The 22,941-nt window shown below is 49.1% G+C and overlaps 7 protein-coding genes across 7 annotated transcripts; 5 read left to right on the forward strand and 2 right to left on the reverse strand.

The window, feature by feature from the left end:
• The first annotated feature begins 17 nt into the window (after nt 1-17).
• On the forward strand, nt 18-3,812 carry BKA67DRAFT_553404 (replication factor RFC1 C terminal domain-containing protein). The gene is made up of 4 exons (XM_046101910.1): nt 18-426; nt 494-544; nt 604-3,273; nt 3,322-3,812. The coding sequence occupies exons 1-4, from the start codon at nt 269-271 to the stop codon at nt 3,638-3,640; spliced, it is 3,198 nt and encodes a 1,065-aa protein (XP_045961099.1). The 5' UTR covers nt 18-268; the 3' UTR covers nt 3,641-3,812.
• Nucleotides 3,813-6,527: 2,715 nt separating this feature from the next.
• On the forward strand, nt 6,528-7,616 carry BKA67DRAFT_532109 (uncharacterized protein; the record flags this gene model as incomplete). The annotated part of the gene is made up of 2 exons (XM_046099483.1): nt 6,528-7,481; nt 7,542-7,616. 2 exons carry the CDS (start codon nt 6,528-6,530, stop codon nt 7,614-7,616), a joined length of 1,029 nt encoding a protein of 342 aa, XP_045961100.1.
• A 2,246-nt stretch (nt 7,617-9,862) lies between these two features.
• BKA67DRAFT_532110 (uncharacterized protein) lies at nt 9,863-10,699 on the forward strand (the record flags this gene model as incomplete). The annotated part of the gene is made up of 3 exons (XM_046099484.1): nt 9,863-10,086; nt 10,152-10,359; nt 10,418-10,699. The coding sequence occupies 3 exons, from the start codon at nt 9,863-9,865 to the stop codon at nt 10,697-10,699; spliced, it is 714 nt and encodes a 237-aa protein (XP_045961101.1).
• Nucleotides 10,700-12,324: 1,625 nt separating this feature from the next.
• Nucleotides 12,325-13,570, forward strand: BKA67DRAFT_532111 (mitochondrial carrier domain-containing protein; the record flags this gene model as incomplete). Its single annotated transcript, XM_046099485.1, has 3 exons — nt 12,325-12,473; nt 12,701-13,120; nt 13,177-13,570. The coding sequence occupies 3 exons, from the start codon at nt 12,325-12,327 to the stop codon at nt 13,568-13,570; spliced, it is 963 nt and encodes a 320-aa protein (XP_045961102.1).
• Nucleotides 13,571-15,470: 1,900 nt separating this feature from the next.
• On the forward strand, nt 15,471-18,499 carry BKA67DRAFT_553428 (uncharacterized protein). Its single transcript, XM_046101911.1, has 12 exons — nt 15,471-16,023; nt 16,079-16,134; nt 16,195-16,409; nt 16,461-16,603; nt 16,662-17,031; nt 17,081-17,153; nt 17,211-17,269; nt 17,319-17,328; nt 17,386-17,592; nt 17,641-17,752; nt 17,812-17,903; nt 17,984-18,499. The coding sequence occupies exons 1-12, from the start codon at nt 15,668-15,670 to the stop codon at nt 18,292-18,294; spliced, it is 2,004 nt and encodes a 667-aa protein (XP_045961103.1). The 5' UTR covers nt 15,471-15,667; the 3' UTR covers nt 18,295-18,499.
• A 140-nt stretch (nt 18,500-18,639) lies between these two features.
• On the reverse strand, nt 18,640-20,226 carry BKA67DRAFT_513309 (pectin lyase fold/virulence factor; the record flags this gene model as incomplete). Its single annotated transcript, XM_046097554.1, has 3 exons — nt 18,640-19,042; nt 19,092-19,780; nt 19,834-20,226. 3 exons carry the CDS (start codon nt 20,224-20,226, stop codon nt 18,640-18,642), a joined length of 1,485 nt encoding a protein of 494 aa, XP_045961104.1.
• Nucleotides 20,227-20,903: 677 nt separating this feature from the next.
• Nucleotides 20,904-22,206, reverse strand: BKA67DRAFT_655175 (Intradiol ring-cleavage dioxygenase; the record flags this gene model as incomplete). Its single annotated transcript, XM_046106703.1, has 4 exons — nt 20,904-21,232; nt 21,306-21,376; nt 21,437-21,887; nt 21,948-22,206. The coding sequence occupies 4 exons, from the start codon at nt 22,204-22,206 to the stop codon at nt 20,904-20,906; spliced, it is 1,110 nt and encodes a 369-aa protein (XP_045961105.1).
• Between the last annotated feature and the right edge of the window lie 735 nt (nt 22,207-22,941).

Genomic DNA, 22,941 nt, shown 5'->3' on the forward strand with positions numbered 1-22,941 from the left:
AAGACAGCAAGCAGGCAAGCAGTCCATGGTGCTAGACTAAGGCTCACTTACAACTAAGCACGCGTTGCACTGGGCCATTTTTAGTGCTGAGCAACGTCGAAAACCACTTTAAACCCCCCCCAAGCGCGTCCGTCGCGTCTTTCATTATCGAAGCTCCATACAGCACACCTGCAGTGCGCCAACACATTTGCCAATTCCCGTTTGCCGTTTCCCTCGCCCATGTTTTCTCGAGCTTCCCTGCCGAATTGAACTCTGCATCATATTCGATATGCCTGATATTCGCTCGTTCTTTGGGCCCAAGGGAGGTGCCGCCCCGGCAGCCCCGAAGCCACCTGCGAGCAAGACCGGCGACGACGACGTTCCCAAGCGTCGAGGCAAGGCCCGCAAGGTAGTTGAAGATGACAGCGACGACGAGGTGCTAGAACAGTAAGCCCACCCACATTTTTAATAACGTTACCGGTTTGGGCATTTTACTGATACTTGGCTGGCTCAGACCCAAGAAGCCGAGGCCAGTGACTCGATCTACGCCAAAGAAGAAGGCAGCGTAAGTTAACATGAAATAAACACCTGCCGACAGGCAGCCTTCTGACTCGTTACTCGCAGGGAGAAGGAAGCGCAGGGAACGGAAACTACAGCTAGCGAATACTTTGCCAATTCGAAACCGAAGCCTGCCGCCAATTCCGATAGCAAGACAAAGCCCGCGCTCAAGTCAGAGGCACTACCAACCCCCAAGGCCACCAATAAGGCAGACACCAAAAAGGCAGACACCAAGAAGGCAGATGCCCCCGTCAAGAAGGAGCCTGCTTCCACAAAGAATGGCACGGCAGCGGCCAAGAAGCGTACATCTACCACATTCAACAAATACGACTTGGACGACGACCAAGATGCCTTTATGGACGATGATGCAGAAGAAGCCGACGATATCTTCGCTGCAAATGCTAGAGGGAGGAGTAAGAGAAAGAACGACGACTATGCCGAAGAAGAGAGCGAAGAGGAGTTCCTTCCCAAACCCAAGCGTATTGCTTCACGAGCCAAACCCGCAGTCGACGAGGACGATGAGGACGACGAACCAGTTGTTACGACGTCTACGAAAGCGAGGTCATCCGCCGCCAGCAAGAAGCGGAAAACCCCGGAAGCTGAATCTGAAGACGGAGAGCCAGTCTCCAAAAAGAAGCCAGCCGCCAAGAAGCCGAGGGCGCCGCCCAAGTCCAAGAAGGCAGACCAACCAGAAGATGCAACCATCCAGGCTATTTTCGACGATATCCCCACGGTACGACCACCTTCGCCGCCTCCAAAGGACCCCAATGCACCCAAGTTCGACTGGAAGAAGGCTCAAGCTGGTCCAGGAAATGGCGGCCCGGCACCAAATCCAGTCGCAGAACTCCCAGAAGGTGAAGAGGATTGCCTCTCCGGACTGACCTTTGTGTTCACTGGTCAGTTGCAGCAGATTTCTCGCGAAGATGCTCAAGCCTTGGTGAAGCGATATGGTGGCAAGACTACCACTGCACCGAGTAGCAAGACAAGTTATGTCGTCTTAGGCACGGACGCTGGTCCGAGCAAGCTGGCCAAGATCAAACAGTTTGGTATCAAGACTATCGACGAGAATGGTCTTTTCGAGCTTATTCGTCGACTTCCCGCTGGAGGTGGTAGTGGCAAGGGTGCCGAAAAGTTGCGTGAGAAGCGCAAAGCTGAAGAGGACAAGATCAAGCAGCAAGCACTCGAGATGGAGAAAGAGGAAAAGCAGCGACAAATCGAAGCTGAAAAGGCACGCAAAGCTGCTGCTGCTCGTGGCGCCACGGGCCCTGCACCGGCCACTACTGCACCTACGGCACTGTTGTGGACAGTCAAGTACGCACCCACTCAAGCGAGCCACATCTGTGGCAACAAGGCAGCAGTGGAGAGGATACAGAGTTGGCTGAGGAACTGGTCAAAGTCTCGCAGATACGACTTTCAAAAAAGAGGTGCCGACGGCATGGGCGGATATCGTGCCATCATTCTATCCGGACCTCCTGGTGTTGGCAAAACGACCGCGGCACATCTCGCAGCGAAGCTTGAAGGCTACGACATTATAGAGCAGAATGCCAGTGATGCTCGTAGCAAGAAGATGGTCGAGAACGGCCTCGGCGAGGTGATGAACAACACATCTTTGAACGGCTATTTCGCTGGCGACGGCAAGAAGGTCGATCTGGGCAAGAAACAAATTGTTCTGATCATGGATGAAGTCGATGGAATGTCCGGCGGTGATCGTGGTGGTGTGGGTGCCCTCTCCAAATTCGCCAAGAAGACCGAGGTGCCCCTTATCCTGATCTGCAATGAGCGCAAATTGCCCAAGATGAAGCCATTCGATTTCGTTGCTTTCGATGTCAAGTTCCAACGGCCAACCGTGGATCAGATTCGATCCCGGATGATGACGGTCTGCCACAGAGAAGGCCTAAAGCTATCGCCTCAAGTCCTTGACGCATTGATTGAGGGGAGCAACAGGGACATCAGACAGATCATCAACATGCTTTCAACAGTTAAGCTGGATCAAACGTCAATGGACTTTGATCAGAGCAAGAATATGTCCAAGGCCTGGGAGAAATCCATAGTACTCAAGCCCTGGGATATCTGTCAAAAGATGCTCGGCGGCGGCCTGTTCTCTCCTGCTAGCAAGGCGACTCTGAACGACAAGATTGAGCTCTATTTCAACGATCACGAGTTCAGCTACCTGATGATTCAGGAGAACTACCTTCGAACGAAGCCCGCCGCACTCAGCGCTCAACAGTACAGTAAGCGAGAACAAAACCTGAAGTGCTTGGAATTGTTTGACCAGGCTGCGGAAAGCATTAGCGACGGTGACCTCGTTGACCGCATGATCCATGGCCCTCAGCAACAATGGAGCTTGATGCCCACCCATGCTATTTTCAGCACAGTTCGTCCATCAAGCTACGTTGCGGGTCAGCTCATGGGCTCAAACTTTACATCATGGCTCGGCAATAACAGCAAATATGGCAAGCTCGGGCGATACGTTCGCGAAATCCATTCGCATATGCGATTGCGATCGTCAGGAGATGCCACCGAAATCCGTCAACAATACCTGCCAACCCTCTGGTCACGCACAGTCAAACGCCTCGCCCAGGAAGGCAAGGATTCCGTGGACGAGGTCATTGATCTTATGGACAGCTACTTTCTCACTCGTGAGGACTTCGACTCGATCAAGGAGCTAGGAGTTGGTTACATGGATGAGGAACTTGTCTCTATCGAGACTCAGGCCAAAGCCACCTTCACCAGACTGTAAGTCTGCCCGTTTCTTTAGACTTACTCTAGACTAACACTCTCTAGCTATAACCAAAAGGCTCATCCAATTCCGTTCATGAAAGCTAGTAACGTCGGTGCAGCTCCAAAGAAAGCAGCAGAAAAGCCTGATTTGGAGGAAGCTATCGAGGAAGAGGACGAGGGCGAGGCGCTCGAGGCCGCCGAGGTTGTCGAAGATGATGAAGATGATATCAAGACCGACAAGCTCATTAAGCAGCCCAAGCCGAAGGCGAAGAGAGCGACCAAGAAGTCAAAGGCGGCAGATGTTGATGAGGAGGATGAGGAAGAGAAGCCCAAGGCCAAAGGTCGCGCCAAAGCAGGTGCCAAGGGCAAGGCTAAGAAGTAATGACTTGTGTATACGTTTGCTGTACTGGTTGTTGTGTCGTCGATGCTAGAGCATGGCATTGAAAGACGGAGGTCTAATGCAGAACGAATTTGTATTCGTCCCCATCGTATCACTTGAAGCTTGATGACACGCAATCGAAGTCCGTAATAATGAATGACAATTATTTGATGCATCACATTCTCTATCGTAAGTCAATAATGCTGAACAAAGCTTCATTTGCGATATACAACAGTGTCAATATCAACTTTGAACTTTGCATCACATGATCGCCAAAGCAGAAACCGAGGACTTCTAGATGGTATTTCTGATTTTGAGACTGTCAATGGTGGCTTTTCTAAAAAAAAAATCATTACACACACTGATATAGAAAGTGTAATGCGGCACTGCGAGCAGTATCAGCGAGAGATGAGTCCTTACTTACTAGAATGAGCGCAAAAAAGGCGGCAAGCTCGTAGACATCAACCGTCGACCACCATGTTCCTTCTTCGCCTGGCCCTACCTGTATTCACTTACATCTTAAGCTGCATTACTAGTGAGACTTCTGATGGTTTGAACAATTCTTTGGATCTCATAGAGGGATGTTCTTTGTTCGGTTACCACGCAAATCGCGTTCGTGTCTAATTTTTGATTATCGAAGGACACAATAAGTACGGGAGAACATGTCACTCCATATTTGGTATTCTCAGTTGGCATTAGAGTATCTGTCATGTAAAAAGAATTTAAAGCCCACCGTCTTCACAGTAAAGGAATGGTATAAATAACCATTGAGATTATTTGAATGACTATCCATCGGGGTTTTCCTTTTGTATATTAAGTGTGATTTTCAGCCCATGATATACTAATTGAGCTTACTCGCTAGAAGCTTACTTGGATGAAAGAATTGCCACTTGATAGGATTTATATTTGTGAATTTCCACTAGCTGGCTCCGAGGTACTCTTTCCGTTGCAATGCAACCACACTCAAATAGAATCTCGTCTGTCCTTTACAGGACATTCTTGCATTCTGCACCCCTTGAATCCCTGTTTTATGACTAAAGGTTCTGGGTTTTCCTTTGAAGATCACCCACCTACTATAGGTTTGTATTCCCCCCAAAAATAGGTCTGCCTTTGGACCGAACGTCAACAACTTCCAGAACTTATTATCTCATCAATGTAATTATGATGCCTGAAGACTCACTTTTCCATAAGCAATATCGGTTCATCTTGAAATGTTATCTAGTAAATTTGTCCCCTGGGAATACATCGCTGTTTATGTCGTTTCCTCTACCTGGCGGCAATAATAAGACCCTCTCACCACACGCCACACATCGTGTCTTTACACGGTTTTACCAACGCTCCCTGCTCACATCAAGAAGGTATATCCGCCCAGTAGCCTATGTACCAGGGCGCCAACAACAAGAAGCACGATGAGAAGGCTCACAATGCCATTGGTCCTACTCAAAAGAAGGAGGAGGCAGCGGGCGATGCCAGCTCCAAGAATATTACGGCAGCACCTGCGAACAAGTGTAACAGCAAGATTAGGAGCAGGAAGAAGAGTCAAAAGTTGAACATCAGCTATTCTACTGTCACTTCCCTGGACGAACAGCTTTACGATGGCGCTATGACAGGAGCCGAACCCTCAGCTTCTGAGAAGCATGTCAAAGATGTGAAAAATTGACGGCGAGTGGGATGACGATGGCGTGAAAGGCAAGGTGCCTGCGGCTACGGTGTCTACCTTTCGTTTTAGTATATGTATAGAAAACAACCTGCACCCCCAAATTCTCTTTGGCATACGACAAAACACTGATTTATGACCTTCCCAGCCTGCGAGGCTTTTCGAGAAGTGCAACTAATTGTCTTGATCAAGCCAGGCTCCGAAATGTTGATTTATTGTTATGAGGAAATTAGTTAATTGGAAAACTTTTGTAACACAGGCCCCCTGTACCATTTGGGATCGTTTAATGGGATCGTTTAAAGAGCTTTAGTATCCATGCATCCCACCAATATCCCGGCTAACGCACCCGTTAAGTGTCGCTACGAGACATCATATGTAGCGGTAACAATTATGTATATACCGGGCATGGTCGGGACTCTTTCTTGTATTTAACAAGAAATAAATGGGCAGAAGAGATAAGGGCCGTGGAACCTAGGAGACGACCCCGGAAGAAAGTCGTAAGACAGAGTGTTGTTCTTTGAAAGAGGTAGATCACGATATAACGAGCATTTACACAATTCAAATCTATTTCGGCAGAAGTTGCTACAAACTTAAGCTGCCATCGATCTTTGCAAACATCGATATGTGCCTAAATGTTGCGAATGTAGTTACGGCCGTTGGCTAAACTAGATCTGGACTATGCATCAATAGTGCAAAAGCCATATGCATGGCAGCAGGGAGGCAAACTTTTCCATGGCTGGACCAGCTTATGCTGATAGTCGTAGGGATTATGGTGCTTTCTGATAGGGTAAGAAAATCGAGAAATCCATAAAGAGCATAGAGGGATGCAAGGGAAAGACTGCTAACCCCAACGACAAGTGATAGCCAATGGCCTTTCGCGACCAGTTAAACGCTGGAAATGTGAGTATAGAATTGCTATCATCCCTTCTACGATAGCGTTTAGCTGCGGGTGAGGACTATCCGATCGCATACTTTTGGCAAGAAAAGGCAGGCTGTTCTCTGAGCTGGATTTAAGTACTTAATGGCCCATGGAAGGTCTCATTTCCTCGGGCAACATTTGTTCACACGTGATGAACTTCTATTACGTCCAATATATAAGCGACGATTCAATTTTAATACTTGTACACTTCGCGGCATGAAAATCCCACTTCTCACAGCGGTCACCATTCTCAACTCTTATAAAACCACAACATAACATCTTCCCATTTTAACGACAACAACCTCTATCGAATCATGTTCGCCGTTCAACTCTTATCGCTCCTGTCTTTGGCATTGGGCCTTGTTAGAGCTGTCACAGCTTTGACAGCTCGAAACACCCTCCTTGATGTGTCCACGATATTCCAGTGCAAGGAAGTGGGCACTTGGATTGAGAATGTCGCCACTCGCGAGAATGGTGATCTGCTTTTCACCATGGTGGAACCTACGCCACAACTTTATACCGTGATTGACCCGTCGGAGGAGACTCGTACTACTGAACTGATCTATGAGTTTCCAAACATGACTGGCCTTCTTGGTATTGCTGAATCTGCCCACGACGTTTTTGCGGTCGTCGGCGGTAGCTTCTACAGTACTGCCAACCCTGTGCTTGGAAGCTTCAGCATTTGGACTGTTGACTTGAACCATGTTGACAGTGCCGCCATCACTAAGATAATGGACCTGCCATATGAGGCGTTCCCCAACGGACTTGAAGCTGTTCCAGGTGAGACTGGCGTGGTCATGTTGGCGTCTTCGCTGGGCGCCCTGTACCGTGTCGACTTGAACACACGCACCTGTGTCGTTGCCGCCGAGCTGCCCGAGATGCGCCCGGTATCCGGTGCGATTCTTCCTCTGGGCATCAACGGCATCAAGATACGCGACGGGCACCTTTACTGGACCAACAGCTTCGCTTCCACCATCTATAGGATTCCAATCGACGCTCATGGCATTGTCCCGGAGTCAAGCTCAGCAGAAGTTGTGGCCACACTTCCTGGGACCTTCCTCGATGACTTTGCTATGGGTCCGGATGGAACCATGTGGGTCACTACCAATCCCAACAATACGGTAGTTGCGGTCAACAGTGATGGTAAGAAGATGGAAATTGTGGCAGGATCGCAGCAGTCCTCCGACACTGCTGGAGTCATTGCAGCCGCATTTGGCCGCACCAGATCGGACCAGCAGATCCTCTACGCTGTCACTTCTGGAGGTTTAGTAGGTTGAGAAGAAATCCAGTTCCGAGTTGAAGCTGTTAAGCTAACCCGATCAATCCAGGCCTTGCCAGTCAACGGAACTTTTGTCGAACCTGGTAAAGTGGTTGCTATAGACACTAGCAAATACGCCTTTTAGCGAGAACCTAGCACGTACCGCAGATTTGAGACTCATCGATTGCATATAACGTTTATGTAGGGATTTATATGTATACAATCCATGGACACGTATGAAACGGGCGGAGGAGCACCCGTTTTTGTTCAATACCTTCGGGGCACCAGCCCACATTCTCCATACCTGATATAGTAGCCGTGTCTAAAGACTTGTTGTTCTCACGGCCCCTGGTTGCCCTATTGTTCTTTGTGATTCTTCTATTATTCCGATGGAATCTTGTCATTCTATAAGGCCACGTGAGCTTTTCCACCGAGAAATGATTCAACTCTTTTTTTTTTTACTATTAGCATTTGTTTTTCGAGCTTGTATATGTATAACACTATACTCTCTTGACAATTTTTCAATCTAAAGTGCTGTATCCAGGTTCACTTAGTGGTAACACTGGTATTAATAACTCTATAACTAGATTCATTGCATCGTCGATTGTTTAGTATTACTTTCCTTCAAATTTGATTTTTAGTGAGATGATATAAAGAGAGGTAAGTATAGATGGAGTTTATGTAAGAGGCTAGATTAAAAGGTTATTTATATATGAAGGCTTCCGAGAAGGTTGAGGCGTTCAAGCAAACGGCCCATACAGGGGGTGAAGGCCAGTCTTTCGCGTGAGGAATGGATTGAGGTCCTAGGCTTGGGGGACCGAAGCTGTCGCTTCATGGCTGTCGTGTCTACCGCGAAGGGTTTGACGTAACCCGAAATATAAGTTGCTGGGACCTATCTCAAAATAAAGATTTTTCACATAAAAAGGAAACCAAATACTAAAATAACAACAAAGTGCGCGACTATTTTGATGGTTACACGCCATCAGAAACACCCTACACCATTGTTGACCAGCCGAATTCCTACAATACCATTGACAGCATGGAGACGGAGGAAATGCCGGCACAATCGATGATCCAGAACAACCGGTGCTTTCCTTTGTGCATCGATCTCCACGTCGGAGTGGCTGCTGCTGGCACCCTCCTTACAGGCAGAGAGGTTCAAATTGTCCCGGCCGCCCTTGAATAAACTTTTCTCTCTAACAACTTAGATATCATTGTCACTGATGCTCCGGAAGTGCAATGGAATATACAAGGACTGGTGAGGTACAATGTGACTACGTGGCGGCATCTCCCAATCCTTCACATACGATCTGTGCCTATTGCAATGTGTCAGTAGATGACAAACTCCGTCAGGCAATATGGAAAGGTTGCGAATGGTAGTAAGATACCATGTCGAGCTTAGAAGAGGCTGCGCCGGCGGACGTAGTTATTGATAGCATACACGTGTTGCAGTGCTTGGTCACTCGGTTCGCAGGAAGATATTCGGGTTGAACGCATCTATATGTCATTGTCAACTTGTTATCTTCCACAACTTTTACTTCATTGTGAGAAATAGAAACGCTGTGGAGCGTGCTCCGAATTATATTACCACCACAATGAGATATTGAGCTGACGTAGTGGAGTGGTAGTAGTAACTAGTATAAGTACTGAATCGACCACTCTCATTCTTTCGAATAGTAAGCACAAATATCTACAGAGAACGCACTCGCAGAAACCAAAGCCGCTCCACAATCCGCGTACAATATGGCACCTTCAAAGAAGCCTGGTCAAAGCAACGCCGTTAGCGATAGATTCCTCTAGAAGCAGGCCACAGGTAAGTACTGTCAGCCTTGTTTGTATTGATAGATCCCAGAAGGTGCTCTCAATTGAGTATTCGTTGACTGATCGATTTCACCCTAGCTCGAGGCCTCGGGGGCGTGTATACGGCCTTGGTGACGCACCCCGTTGTATCCGACTCAGGCGCCACAAGAGTCGGCATCAATTGCGGAAGCACAAACGTTCCCGGTGAGAAGGGGCTGAAGTATGTCCGGGGTCCGCACGGAGAACACTATGAACCGACGACAACATATCGCTGTCAGCTGGTCTCCATCCGTCATATATGACTCACGCAAATAAAAAACAGGTTTGCTGAAATGGTTGATATATGACAATCCGCGACTCGCCTTTACTATGTCACATCAGACGGAGCAAAGGTCTACCCGTTCTTTTGGTATATATGCTAGGTACCCCACAGTGCATCCTTCCCATGCACGGACATAAGATATGCCCAGCGGATATAAAGGTTGTACTTTCGCCAAACATGTCGATCATGTCAGCTCAACAATTCCTGTCCACTTCATGTAATCCTCTCGTCCTCGGTTCTTTGATGTTATCGAATACCTAGCAATAAACATGAAGCTCATCATAACCGGGGCAACTGGATTTGTAGGTTCGGAAGTCGTCCGCCAGGCCCTACGATCAAATCAGATCTCTTCGGTCATCGCGGTGGCCCGAAAGCCCGTAGAATCCGGCGCGGGCATTGATACGTCGAAGTTAAAGAGCGTCATCATCAAGGACTACGCGGATTACCCTGAGGAGGTGAAGAAAGAGTTTGCTGGCGCGGACGCGTGTATCTGGTGGGTCTGGCCCCTGTGCTTACGCCTAGCCGTCGAGGTTGTTGTTGTCTAAACGCTGCGCACAGGACGGTAGCCATAACTCCCACGAAGTCCAAGACGTATCCATGGGATGAAGTCAAACGAGTATGCCAACATTCGACAATTGCAGGTATGAGGGCGATACATGAAGCAGGGCCAAACAAGCCGTTCCGTTTCCTCTACGTGAGCGGCGTGACGGCGGAGCGGGACCAGACTAAGAAGCCCGGCTGGTTACCAGAGTACACTCTGATGCGCGTGAGTTCAAGTACTCCATATGAATTATGAATGTCGCAAGGCTGACAATATCATGTAGGGTGAGACCGAAACGCAAGTTCTCACCTTCGCCGCGGAACATGGTTACGAGGCGGCTGCAGCTAAGCCGGGCCTCATCAGCTCAAATCAAACGGTAGCAAGGTCAATTTTAGGCACGTTTATGAGAGTCACCGGAGCGTTTCCGAATGTCAAGGTCGAGGAAATCGCGGCGGCTATGTTACAGCAAGCCGTGAATGGGTTTGAGAAAGAGCCGCTGGAGAATGCGGATCTGGTTCGTATCGGACAGGCGGCTCTAAAGGACCAAGAATCGAGAGCTAATTGACCAAGGGTGATCAGACATTATTAACCCTACCTGTATCTGATAGAATAATACTCTACTTACAAGTCGAAGTGCTTATTCTGTATAAAGACTTTCGGTTTTTTTTTTTTATAAAGATGAAACCATTTACAGTATTACTCCTTTTTTTCATTAGATTAATTAAAGAAAAAAATTTATGAGAGACGATGACTGATTGAAGAACGGTATAAACAAACCAGATAGAGCAACTCTATTTTTCTTCTCAATCCTGTCCTCGGAATACGATCGAAGCAAAGCAATATCGAACGGAGGACCACAGCCTAAGCACGGAGCAGGCCTCGTTTGGTGCTGAGGCTTATTAAAGGCACATCTCAGCAGGCACTACCAGACGGCTCCAAGTGTATAGGATCCTAGGTAGCCCTTAGAGACCTACGAAAGATGGGCGCATGATGTTCTGGATGGCTTTTGAGACGGAAACAAGAGCAGTGTCGACGACGAGCCGGGCAAGACAATTCGAATGACGTCGATGGGAGCGGTAAGCAGTTTTAAACGTAGACTAGTCACTAGGTTAGTCTAGTGCGATTGATCTCGTCAAGGGAAAAGAAGAAAATAAAAAGGATTCACTATAAACGGGTGGGCCTAACGAGTATAATCTGCACAGATTTGGTAGGAGGCAGCTGGGAGGGTCTGCTTCAGTGTCAGAAATATCGATGCATGTTTGGGTAGTTCTTGACTCAAGGTCTAGTACGGCGCATTGCATCATTTGAAGCAATACTACTGACTCGAGTTGGGGGAGCGGCGCTGGATCGAATTACAGCACATATCATGGTCATTCGAGCGGCCACTCCGGTAGCTAATGCCGGGTAGCGAAGTGTTCACTCTAGAGGAAATATCAACAGCAAATGTCAAGTCGGATTTTTAGTATGTATGACCTGCCATTGATGTTACATTGCCAGGTTAATGCTTTTCACATACAGCCGATGGTAAGACGCCAAATGCGCGATGCAGACGGGTCATCTCTGGGCGCTAACTCGCCGGGCTGTCGTCATTGCGTTGGACCTGCTAATCGGATTTAAGGGGGGATAAACAAACGCCAACACAACATACCCAAGCAGCCTCTCTCTCTCGCCTTGCAACGCCAAGTCGCTGTTGTTATGTATGCATGTATGTAGGTAGGTTAGAGCTTACAATGGGAACCCCGGCAAATTCACGTCGGCAACGATTGGTTGATTGAGGAACGAACCCCTGCTGGGTGGTTGGGTTTGCTGCCCAGGAGCTGCCCAGGTGGGCAAAAGGGGAGCAGCCACTGGAGCAGCCACCGGAGCAGCCTTGGATTGGTTCTCGCAGGGAGTGGATCGCTGGATTGCCTTGCTACGGAGCCGTACTAACTTGGAAAAACCAATTGTAGCTACAGTAGAAATTTCCCGCCTTCTCCCGAGAGCCCGAGCGCAAAAATTTACGTCGCTAGAGCCGAAACAAAGGACAAACTTCCTGTCTCTTCAAAAAGCCGCAAAGTCAACCCAGCGAGGATTCGTCAATTGACCATCCCCAGATACCCTTGAGACCTCTCAACCGGCAGGAATCAGTCCTCCTCTCTCCACTCAGCCTTTTCCTCCTGTTTTACTTCTTCTTTTCGCATCATATCCAACATGGCTGCCAACAAGATCGACGCCGTCCTCGAGACGGCCAAGGCCAACACTCCCGAGAAGTTGTCCGGCGTCTCCCTCTACTCCAGATTCGCCCTGGCCGGTGCCATCTGCTGTTCCGTCACCCACGGTGGTCTTACCCCCGTCGATGTGTATGTTTGAGTCTCATTTTGATGTCGTCTTGAATCCGGGAGCTTGCGGTCTCGTCGCTTGAGCTCCATGATGGGAGATGCGCCGTCGACATGCAACCGAGTTGCAATCCCTCGCGGCCAGATCTAGCTGTTCTCATGAAACGCCTGGGCGCTCGAGAGTGCGGCACGCACTGATATCACCCACCTCAGAATTGACTTTTGATTCGCTAACACAACTCCAACAACAGCGTCAAGACCAGAATCCAACTCGACCCCCAGACCTACAACCGTGGTATGATCGGTGGCTTCAAGCAGGTCATCAAGAATGAGGGTGCTGGTGCTCTCTTGACCGGTGCTGGTCCCACCTTCGCTGGTTACTTCCTCCAGGGTGCCTTCAAGTTCGGAGGTTACGAGCTGTTCAAGCAGCAGGCCATCAACTACCTTGGCTACGAGACTGCTGCCAACAACCGTACTCTCGTCTACCTTGGTTCCTCCGCCATGGCCGAGTTCTTCGCTGATATTGCCCTCTGCCCCCTTGAGGCCACCCGTATCCGTCTCGTCTCTGACCCCACCTACGCCAAGGGTCTCGTCTCTGGCTTTGGCAAGATGCTGAAGAACGAGGGTGCCGGTGCTTTCTACGCCGGTTTTGGCCCCATTCTGTTCAAGCAGTAAGTCCCACAAAGAGCAACACCATGTCCTCTACAAAGCTAACAAACGCCTCCAGGATTCCCTACACCATGGCCAAGTTCGTCGTCTACGAGAAGGTCTCTGAGGCTATCTTCCAGAGGTTCCCCAAGAGCTCCCTCTCCGACGGTCAGCAGACTGTTGTCAACTTGGGTTCCGGTCTCATCGCCGGTATGGCTGCCGCCGTTGTCTCCCAACCCGCCGACACCATGCTCTCCAAGATCAACAAGACCAAGGGTCTCCCCGGTGAGGGCACCACCAGCCGTCTGATCAAGATCGCCAAGGAGCTTGGTCTCCGTGGCTCGTACACTGGTATTGGTGCTCGTCTGGTCATGGTTGGTACTCTGACCGCTGGTCAGTTCGCCATCTACGGTGACATCAAGAAGGCCCTGGGCGCAACAGGAGGTGTAGAAATCTCTTCTGCTGGCAAATAAGCGCGCCATCGCGCTCGGGAGTCCCTAGGGATTGGGTGTTGGAGGGGATGTAATTGTTGACAACGATATGACGACTTTCCTGGTTCGCCTGATATGAACAAGGCATCAGGGCTGCCCTTGTCACTGCAGCCTCCCGTATGGTTGCAATATGGAGAAGCTGTACTTCCAGGAGGCTTTGTTTTTTTTTATCGCATTTAGATTGGGCGCCGGATGGGAATTGCAGACTTCTTCTGCAAGTGTCGCCTGCGCCTCTAGAGTTTCGGGTGGAGATTTGGAAATATTTCTAGCATTTCCGCCTATTTTCCATGCATAGAGCATAGAATCACCACCTAGAAGCAGATACAACGGCACTTCCACTTGGAGGTTGTATAATAGATCTGGTTATTCCGAACGCTGCTCTGAACTGGGTATCAATGATCTAAATATTGAGAAACGACAGCCGATAATGTGAACGGTCGAACGAACAAACCTTTAAATGAATTAGGAACAAGTCTCCGCAACCCGTGTTATGAATCGATCCAACTAGTGTAGCCTAGCATCTTAATACGATCACGGTGTCAGAGTATATCATTTGCATAGCCACCTCAATTGTGCGGGGCATTATACGTCAAATTATGTCGTTGTAAGTAAGCCCGAATTTTACATATTTAAAACCCCAGTTCTTTTTCAACAACTATTATAAGATGAAATAATTCTCTGAAGCTTTTAAATAACTTACACTATTTCAGTACCTAATTGCATGAACCCAAGGACGCGTGCTTATCAGAGTTTCCGAGTTCCAGGGGTGGGCGGAAGCCTCTATGCATTTGCGTAAATTTATGCGAGCACGAAACATGCTTGCAACCTCCACAAGAGTTGATAAATGACTGACTCTAGATCAAAGGCTTCCTCTAACTTCACTTTTGAAAGCAACCGGTTTGGTATGTATCGCTATGTCATTTCTTCCACAGACTGGTAGTGATGGGATTGGGGTTCCTGGAAGCAGAAACCCAACCCCAGCCTCGCGACGTACTTTGAAGCCCAAGGCTAAAATCACTTCGAGAAATACAGCCCCAAACCGAGCGGCTTTGTTGGCAACACAAAGTCCCAGGTTCCTCGTTCCTGACCGAGAGGGTATCTCTCCATCTTTACAATCCAATCTGGCCTCTGGCCCAGCCAGCGGACCAGCCATCAGCCTCCACACGCCGCCAAGAACTCAACCGGCTGTTCACAGTGGAAATCTTGCGGAGGATAACAAACTATTTACATTTCGGTCATTGCATAACGCTTCACCATCTCCGTCACCTCAACCATACTCTCGTGCACCCTCACAGCAATTCTCGGCCGAACTATCTTTGCACGTGCAACCTTTTGACTTCTCAAAACTCACGTTGAATGAAAATCCAGCTAGCTATGGCCTATTCACGCAACCACAGACAGTTCCAAGCTCATCATATGCTTTGGATTCCTCTTTGAATGCCCAGTCTCGATCGAGTCAGGGGTTTGTGAACCTTTCAACCGAAATTTCCACCGCACATGGATTGAACAAGGGCTCACGGGTGCCATATAATGTCTTAGATGAAGAGGCACCTGCCCATCCTCTTTTTACTTCAACCTTCCAGTCTGCCCTTACATCTGGCGTCAATATTGCAAAAGGGGTGGCAGAATTTATCATTGCAATTGAAGGGTCCCTCGGGTCGGATAATAACCTCCAAAGATTGCTACATGAAGCAAAAAAGTTTTCGACCTTCTCTAGCCTAGACACGAGGACAATAGCAATCTTGGGAGATTCCGGCCAAGGTGAGTGTTAATTGTAGGAATTGGGGGCATGAGCTGATCGGTCTTTAGGCAAGAGTAGTCTTATCAATTCGCTCCTGCATTTTCCGGATATTGCTAAAACAGTTAGTTGTACCCTTGATGCTTGAAATTCTCCGCTGCAGATGGAAGTCTCTTTGATCATTCTGCGTCTGAAACGCTACATGTCTGATCTGGAATGCATAGGGCGACCTCGGTTCGGCTTGCACATCTGTTGTCACGGAATATCGGCAGAAAAAGAAGGATCATTCTGCACCCATCACCATTGAGGTGGAGTATCTATCGCAGCCTGAAATTGAGTACATGTTGAAAGAGCTTCTGTGGAGCTACCGGCAATTGTTCCTTCCTGGGGTCGATTCTGCAGACACATCTGAGCCTGAATATGCCCGCTATATGAGAGAAGCGGAACAGGCTTATTCAGCACTCGAAGCCGCATTCAAGCATCGCCGAGAATTCCGCAAAGAGATGCTACAGGACATGTCAGAAGGGGTTTCCGAGATAATCTTGAAACGCCTGATTGAATGGACTCACGACATAGCTTGGCCAAGTAGTGGTGATGCTGGCTTCTGGAAGTCGACAGCAACGACGGCAGACGAATGTTGCGAGAAAACAAGCATGTTCATGCAAGATAGACATTGGCCTTTCACTAAAATCGTTCGGTAAGACACCATTGCCTAATAATACGGAGACTACGCTGACGTATGCTAATAACAGCATTTACATAAACTCAAAGGTTCTGAAGACCGGCTTAGTTTTGGCCGACTTGCCAGGTTCGTTATTATAAGATTTACAATATTTGAAATTACCATGGCGGCTTATTTTGTCTCCAGGTTTGCAAGATACCAACCTAGCAAGGGTACGCGCAACGCAGGAGTATCTACTCAAGTGCAATACAGTATTCCTAGTTACCAACATATCGCGCGCAATCACGGACCAGTCTTTGAAGTCTTCGCTTTACAAGGTTTTGTCCCAGCATCTTCCAGTGGCTTGGGAAGAATCGGGCGCAAAGGGGCTGAGAATTGCGGTTGTCTGTACAAGATCTGAAGTATACCTCATAGTTCCAAGATGCTCCAGAAGCAAACTGATATCTCATTAGGAAATTAATATGAAGGCAGCCCGGAATGAGTTCTTCGGCTCGAACAAGCCTATCGCCAAAGCTATGATGGAAGGTCTTGATTATGACATGCAACAAGCAAAAAGTACGAACGACGCCGTTCGCAAAAAGATGGCCAAATGGAAGCATGTCATCCCTTTCCGACTTGTTGTTTTAGGGAATGCGAATCTGACCGGAATATAGACAGCAAACGCTTCTTATGGAAGCGCGAAACAAATATGTCACGGAAGGGTTGCAAAATGCATATGCCGAGAAAGTACCTAACCAGAAACTCGAGGTATTTTGTGTCTCCAATGTGATGTACGAAAAATATGCACAAAAGGGTAATGTAGAGCTTGTTCGAGCGAGCTGCATTCCTGAACTTCGACAATTTTGTTATGGGACCACCGCAGACGCACAGTTCCGAGAAGCGTCGCATTCCCTCCGATCACTTCTACTCAGTCTCCTCAATTCTTTGGAGCTTTATTTGACAAGCGGCAGCACTCTATCTCAGAAGCAAGAATATGGGCTCGACAGTTCCATCTATCAAATACTCGATGATGTTGCTGAACAGGTCTGATTGCTATCGACGTCAAGCACAGAGCACATACTGACATTTTAAGATGTGGAACGCTTCTGCAGAACTTCGCAGTGGATTTGATTCATGTTTCAAGGAACAGATACTTCAACTTCTAGGTACGCGAATATACATCCAATATGACGACGTATTATGAAACACTAAACTTTTGGTAGATAAAAGACGTCCAGAGTGGGAGAAAGTGGCTGCAGGGGAAGGACGCCTATGGACTACTGTAAGCACAATCAGCACAATATCGTAACCAATCGCTGATATATTCTTAGTGGCACTGGAGCAAGTCTAACCTAGAAAAAATACAACCTCTACATACTAATCATCGATTTTATACAGGCCAGTATTACGCTTTTTGTCTCCATAATGGCCACCACGAAACCCCAAAACGACCGAGAGAAGATTGGAATGCCAAGTTGCTGTGGAAGATGCGTATGGAACTCGAATTCCAGTGGGACATTGTGGAAGATGAAATACCTGCAGTATTTGAAAGCTTGATAGATACTGTAAAGAGCGAGCTGGAATACCTCAAAGATCAGATTCAAAGTAAGTCTAGTCCAAGCATATGTTCCGAATCCTTCTCACACGTGTCAGACTCCGCACCATCGGATACATGCGATACACTACTCGAGTCAATTGATGCTAGGATCAGAGGTATCGAATATAGCCTCGAGCTTCTGAAAGAACGGTTTGCCAAAGAAGTCAGGTAAATCACCATCAGAATACACGGCGGCTATTTCTCATGCGGATACTCAATGCTTACAGACTTATCCGGAGCCACGCTTCCGAAACAAACTCCAACTCGTTCATCTTCAATGAGATGATCCCGGGTTACCGCTCTGCTTGTAGCCTCACAGGTATGCGTGCTTTTGATTGAAATCCTCCCCATGAGTACCATAACCCTTGACCAGAGGAGGCTATGCTAACGTCTTGACAGGACCTGGACGAGCTAAGCGCCAGACAGATATAGTACAAGGCAGGATTGAGAACGGAACACTGTTCCCTAACATAGGTTTTGCGATTGCAAACAGAATGGAATTCTCTTTGAAGGAGATTGAGAAGGATGCGATGGATATTTTGCAACAACAAATCAGTCAAATTAGGAACGATCTGGATCTGGCAATCGCATCACAACAGCAAAGCAGGAGTCAAGAGCGTGCCCAGAGAAAGCAAGGTTTTCTCCTTCAACTCAAGGATTTGAAGGAGCAGCACTTCGCTATGCTGGAATCGATCATATCCCTGGCTTAAGTGCGATCTAAATAGAAATTCAGAATACTGTTTTGTCTAAACAAGCGGTATCTTTTCTTTTTGTCAGCTCTCGTTGCGCTGCAGATTTCTCGGGAATTTAACATATTCCATTTCTATATGATTCACGTAACAGGCCATAGTGAAGCGCGTTGAGCATAGGGTTGGGAAATGGTGTTTCTTCGTTAGTCCTCCGTAAATAAGCAACTTTTTCCAATGAATGTCTCTCGCACAAATTTGGAACTTGTATCTGTTCTTTTCATGTCGTTCACTAGTTGGAGAAGCGAGCTTAAAGCATGTAATATTCTAGGTGAAGCTCCCTTCGGTGTACGTCCTCTAGCTCTAAACTCAAGGTGTATTTCGCCCAACCTGGCCTGCACTGCTCTGCACATATTCCAAGACATCTTCTGCCGCACCGAACGTTTCCGGCATTTCTTGGCCGGCGAACTTCGCACAGCTCTCTACCAGCCCACCCGCAACCGAGTCGGTCTTTACGCTGATGAAGTACTCGAACGTCTGTAGCACATTGTCTGTCAAGTTGACGGGCTGGCCGTTGAATGAGGAAGAGAGCTGTGCGAGACTGCTCAGCTGAGGATAGAGAGCTGCATCCTGAGCGGAAAGGTCAGGCGGGGAGCAAAATGTGGCTGGTGCATTCGGCGTCGCGAGGTCGTTGAAGGTGAAGATCCTCGTGTGGTCGTCTGGATATGTGCCCGACTGGTCGAAGTAGTTACCAGATACCAGTACAGATGACCTAGTAGGGTTAGACGCGCATGTGTATAACCAGGGACTAATATGCTCACATGTTATAGATGCCCAGGTCGTATTGGAAGTCAGGAGTGTAAGAGTCATTGCGCCGCCTCAGCGATGATGCCACTGTCGACGAAGAGTTGTCATATGTGAAAATGGGGGCCTTGTTATTGTAGTTGCTGAAAACGTTGTTGGCGATGTAGAAGGTGCCAAATCTCATCAGCGGGTTCCGGCTCATGGAGTTGACGAAGTGGTTGCCGAAGACCGTAAACCTCATCTTTCCGATATCGCGCGGACCCTCCTTCTCTCCTCCACCCCAGAGGAGACTCTTGTGGTGATTGGCGACGATGTTGTGGGAAAAGGTGATGTTGTCCGAACCGTCCTCCACGTCCAGGAGGCCGTCATATCTGTCGACCTTCCAACCCCAGAGAAAATCCTCCGGCGCCACCGCAGAAGGACCGTCCTCTAAGATGTTGCCGTCGAGCCACATCAGGCTCGACGTCACGACGCTGATGGCATCGTACCGAGCGTTCCAACTGCTGGGGTAGGTTTCGGGCGCGGGGAAGCAGTCTCGCGGCGGGGTCATGCGCAGGTTCCTGATGATGATGTTCGACTGTACGTTGAAAACCAATGACACGCCGTTGAGGAAGGCGTTGGAATCCCACCCGACCAGCGTCAGATCTCCTTGGACATTTATGGACTCCCATGATTTCTGCACATTCTGTGCTGTCCCGCGCCAGCCCTGCTGTCGAGTTAGTGAGGCACTACGTTGGCCACAAATTCACTGCTGCTTACGTTTTGCCTGTTGAGAAGGGCTAAATACTCGGTGGCATTCCTTCCTTCGAACTCCTCCCCCGCAGCCACGGCGGCCTTGACGGCATCGGTATAAGTCGAGTTCAGGGCCATGACATAGAGCGTGAAGTTGTAGCTGGGCACATTGCTCGTGTCGATGTAGAGCTGGCAGTCTCCATAGGTCGTTTCGTTGATCTGGTTGCCCGTGACCTCGCCCTTGACGTAAACCGTGCGAGGCTCGGCTTTTGTCAACGCAGCCCGCAAATCCATCATGTTTTCCACGATGTAGACTGTGCCATTTCCTCCACCGGTCACCTGCTCGGCGAACCCAAACGGTCGCCGATCAGGGAGTGTAGGTGTTGAGTCTTGTCGAGGGTAGTATGAAGACAAAGACATGGCTTGGGCCAGCTGGCCCAAGGCGAGAAAGGCCGCTGAACGCATCTTGTTTTCCTTGGGTATACTCGAGCACACCGACTCTGCTGGGTCTCTGTGGAAGCGATAGGGCTATACCAGTCCTTAACGATCCCGTTATTTGCCAAGTCCAGCGACCATATGTGCCACCAACAACATGAAGGCCAACGGATGAGCCTCGAAAGCTCTCTTTACATCAAGACCATTCTTTTTGAGCTGTGCATCGTAACATCAGTCTAACTACTCTTGTGGTCCTCACGGTGGTATTCTTATACCGTCGGCTAATGCTGATTGGTGGAAACAATAACGGGGCACGCTTAACCCGAGACTCAACTCTCCACAGATACCCCGAATTGGAAATTACGGAATGAGAAGCAGGGCGTTTAGAACTCCATTGTCGCTCGCTACGGTGCACATCACAATTGTTTGAGCCAGCTGCAGTGCTCGTGAGCGCGTAACATGAAGAAATGACGTCAATACAAAGGCGAAAGAGCGGGCGTCGCTGGTATGCGATAAAGACAGGCAGTGGGTTTACATTGATCGCTGCATACGCGGAATGTCCCACCATGCACACAAATGTCCCCCTCGTCAGCTTCACTCTCACCCCAGAAAAGCTTACTGATTGAAGAAGAAGAAAAGAAGAAAAAACTCGTCCCAACACCTTAAGGGGGTCCACCAGGGCCGCCTCCGCCTCCGCCACCACCTCCGCTGTTGCCAGTGTCGACACCTCCGCCCTCCTCATAGTGAGCTGCCGGGGTGTAGTTGTCGGTGTAGTCAGCAGTGGTGTCGATACCGATGGTGATGAAGCCCAAGAGACCATCCTCGACGGAGTCGCCGAGGTAGACGTAGTCGACGTAGGGGTCGTACTCGGAGGTGGCCTCCCCAGCGGCGATGCTGTCGGCGGTGTTCTGAGTCAGACTTTGAGAGTTGGTGTTGTAAGGTGAAGTAGCCTCGACCTCAGTGATGAGCGACTGGTCGAAGAACAGCTGGCCTGTACCGAAAAGCGTCAGTCATCGTCGATCGGGAACATTATTTGGGAAACGAAGGTCAGACAAGCGACTTACCGATATGGCGGACGGTGCCGACCTCATAGGTACTGTTCGACAGAATGGTGTCATCAGCGCTAGCCAAGAGACTTGAAGAACTCAAATTAGCGACCTTGTCACAATGATGCGGCTGCAATGAGAGCACTTACTGGGCGTGGACAGCACGGCCTGTGTAGTGGCCAGGAACAATCGTGTCGAACTGAGCAACGCCATCGTCGTCAGTAGCCTGAACACCACGGAAGGCCGTGGTGTCGAGACCGCCTTGGCCAGTGGCAGAGACACCGGAGTAGACTCCAGTGGCATTGCAGTGCCAAAGATCGATGAGGAGATCTTCGACGGCGGTGCAGTCGGAGATATCAACGAACTGCAGGTCGAGGTGAAGAGGAACACCACCCTCGCCATTGGTAACGTCCTGGCGGATCAGCTCGCCTGAAACGAAGTACGGTCCAATGGTGACCTCAGGGACCAGGGCGCAGGTGGAGATGGAGCCGAAGATGGTATCAAGAGGAGTGTTGAGAGTATAGCCAGTGCTGGAGACATCATGGCTGAGGGCACTCCACTGCTCCAAAGCAGCTTGGTCACGCTTGGACTTGAGAGATTCTGAGCTTTTGTCAGAGACCGATCATGCTGAGCCCGTGGAGATCTCAAAAAGAAACTTACTCTTGGTGAGTCCGCGCTGCTCACGGAGCTTTTGGGCGACAGCGGCACGTCGGGCAACGGCACGCTCCTTGAGAGCGAGCGCAGCGGGAGAGTTGGAACATTGAGCCAAAGATCGACGAGCCTTGATCTGCTGGGCCTTGTGAGCATCAATCTCGCGCTTGATCTCCTCAGGTGTGTGAATCTCGCCAGGATGAGCGACTGCGGAGCCAATGACGGACGCGGCAGCCAGTGTGGCCGCGATGTTGCGGAAGTTGACCATTGTCGGCTCAGGTGCAAATGTGATAGCGAAGGAGTGAAGAAACGAGGTGCGTGAAGAACACAAGAAGTCCTGTGAGATGTCGAGTGGCTCAGGAACTCTTTATAGAGTTGTCTGGTATAGTAGGCATTGTGTTTTATTTGCATGGGTCCCTATGAAGAAGACCAACGGCTCTTCCCTGGGGCTCCACGGCCTCCTAACCCCGTCCGTCTGCGGGAGAAGTACCGCCGCGGCGGCAGAGTGAGTAGTACGCAATGTTGTCTCGACAATAATCATGGTGTTGATGATGATTGTCAAGTCCGTTCCCCTAATCCCTTAAGATATCACATGGGTGTGCGTGGCCTTGCGTAGGCGATTGAGCCAGTAGTCCACATAAAGGACGATCATTTCGAGTTGTCTCATGCAAGATATGATCCCCATCGGAGAATTTTGACACAAACTCGCCAATCACCTGCATTGATTTGTAAACGGCAAGACTAGTAATAAGTGATTGGTGGACGGATATTTTGTATAATCTGGGGGAGGCGTTAGGGGCTCTGAAAATGATGTCGATTTACAGTTGAGGAACAACGGGAAGTGGGCAAAAGCTTACGCGGCAATTGCTTGGTATTCGGGGGTCGAGTCAACGCCAAGACTGCAGCACTAAGGGCTTCTGGGTATATACAGCCGCTATTCGAGCCGCGAACTCCCCTCGGCGACTCTCCGTAGCGTCCATGGGCCGCAAGGGGTTGTCTCTTG

This window comes from Truncatella angustata (genome assembly GCF_020726525.1).
Source record: "Truncatella angustata strain MPI-SDFR-AT-0073 chromosome Unknown BKA67scaffold_2, whole genome shotgun sequence".
Taxonomy (NCBI): domain Eukaryota; kingdom Fungi; phylum Ascomycota; class Sordariomycetes; order Amphisphaeriales; family Sporocadaceae; genus Truncatella; species Truncatella angustata.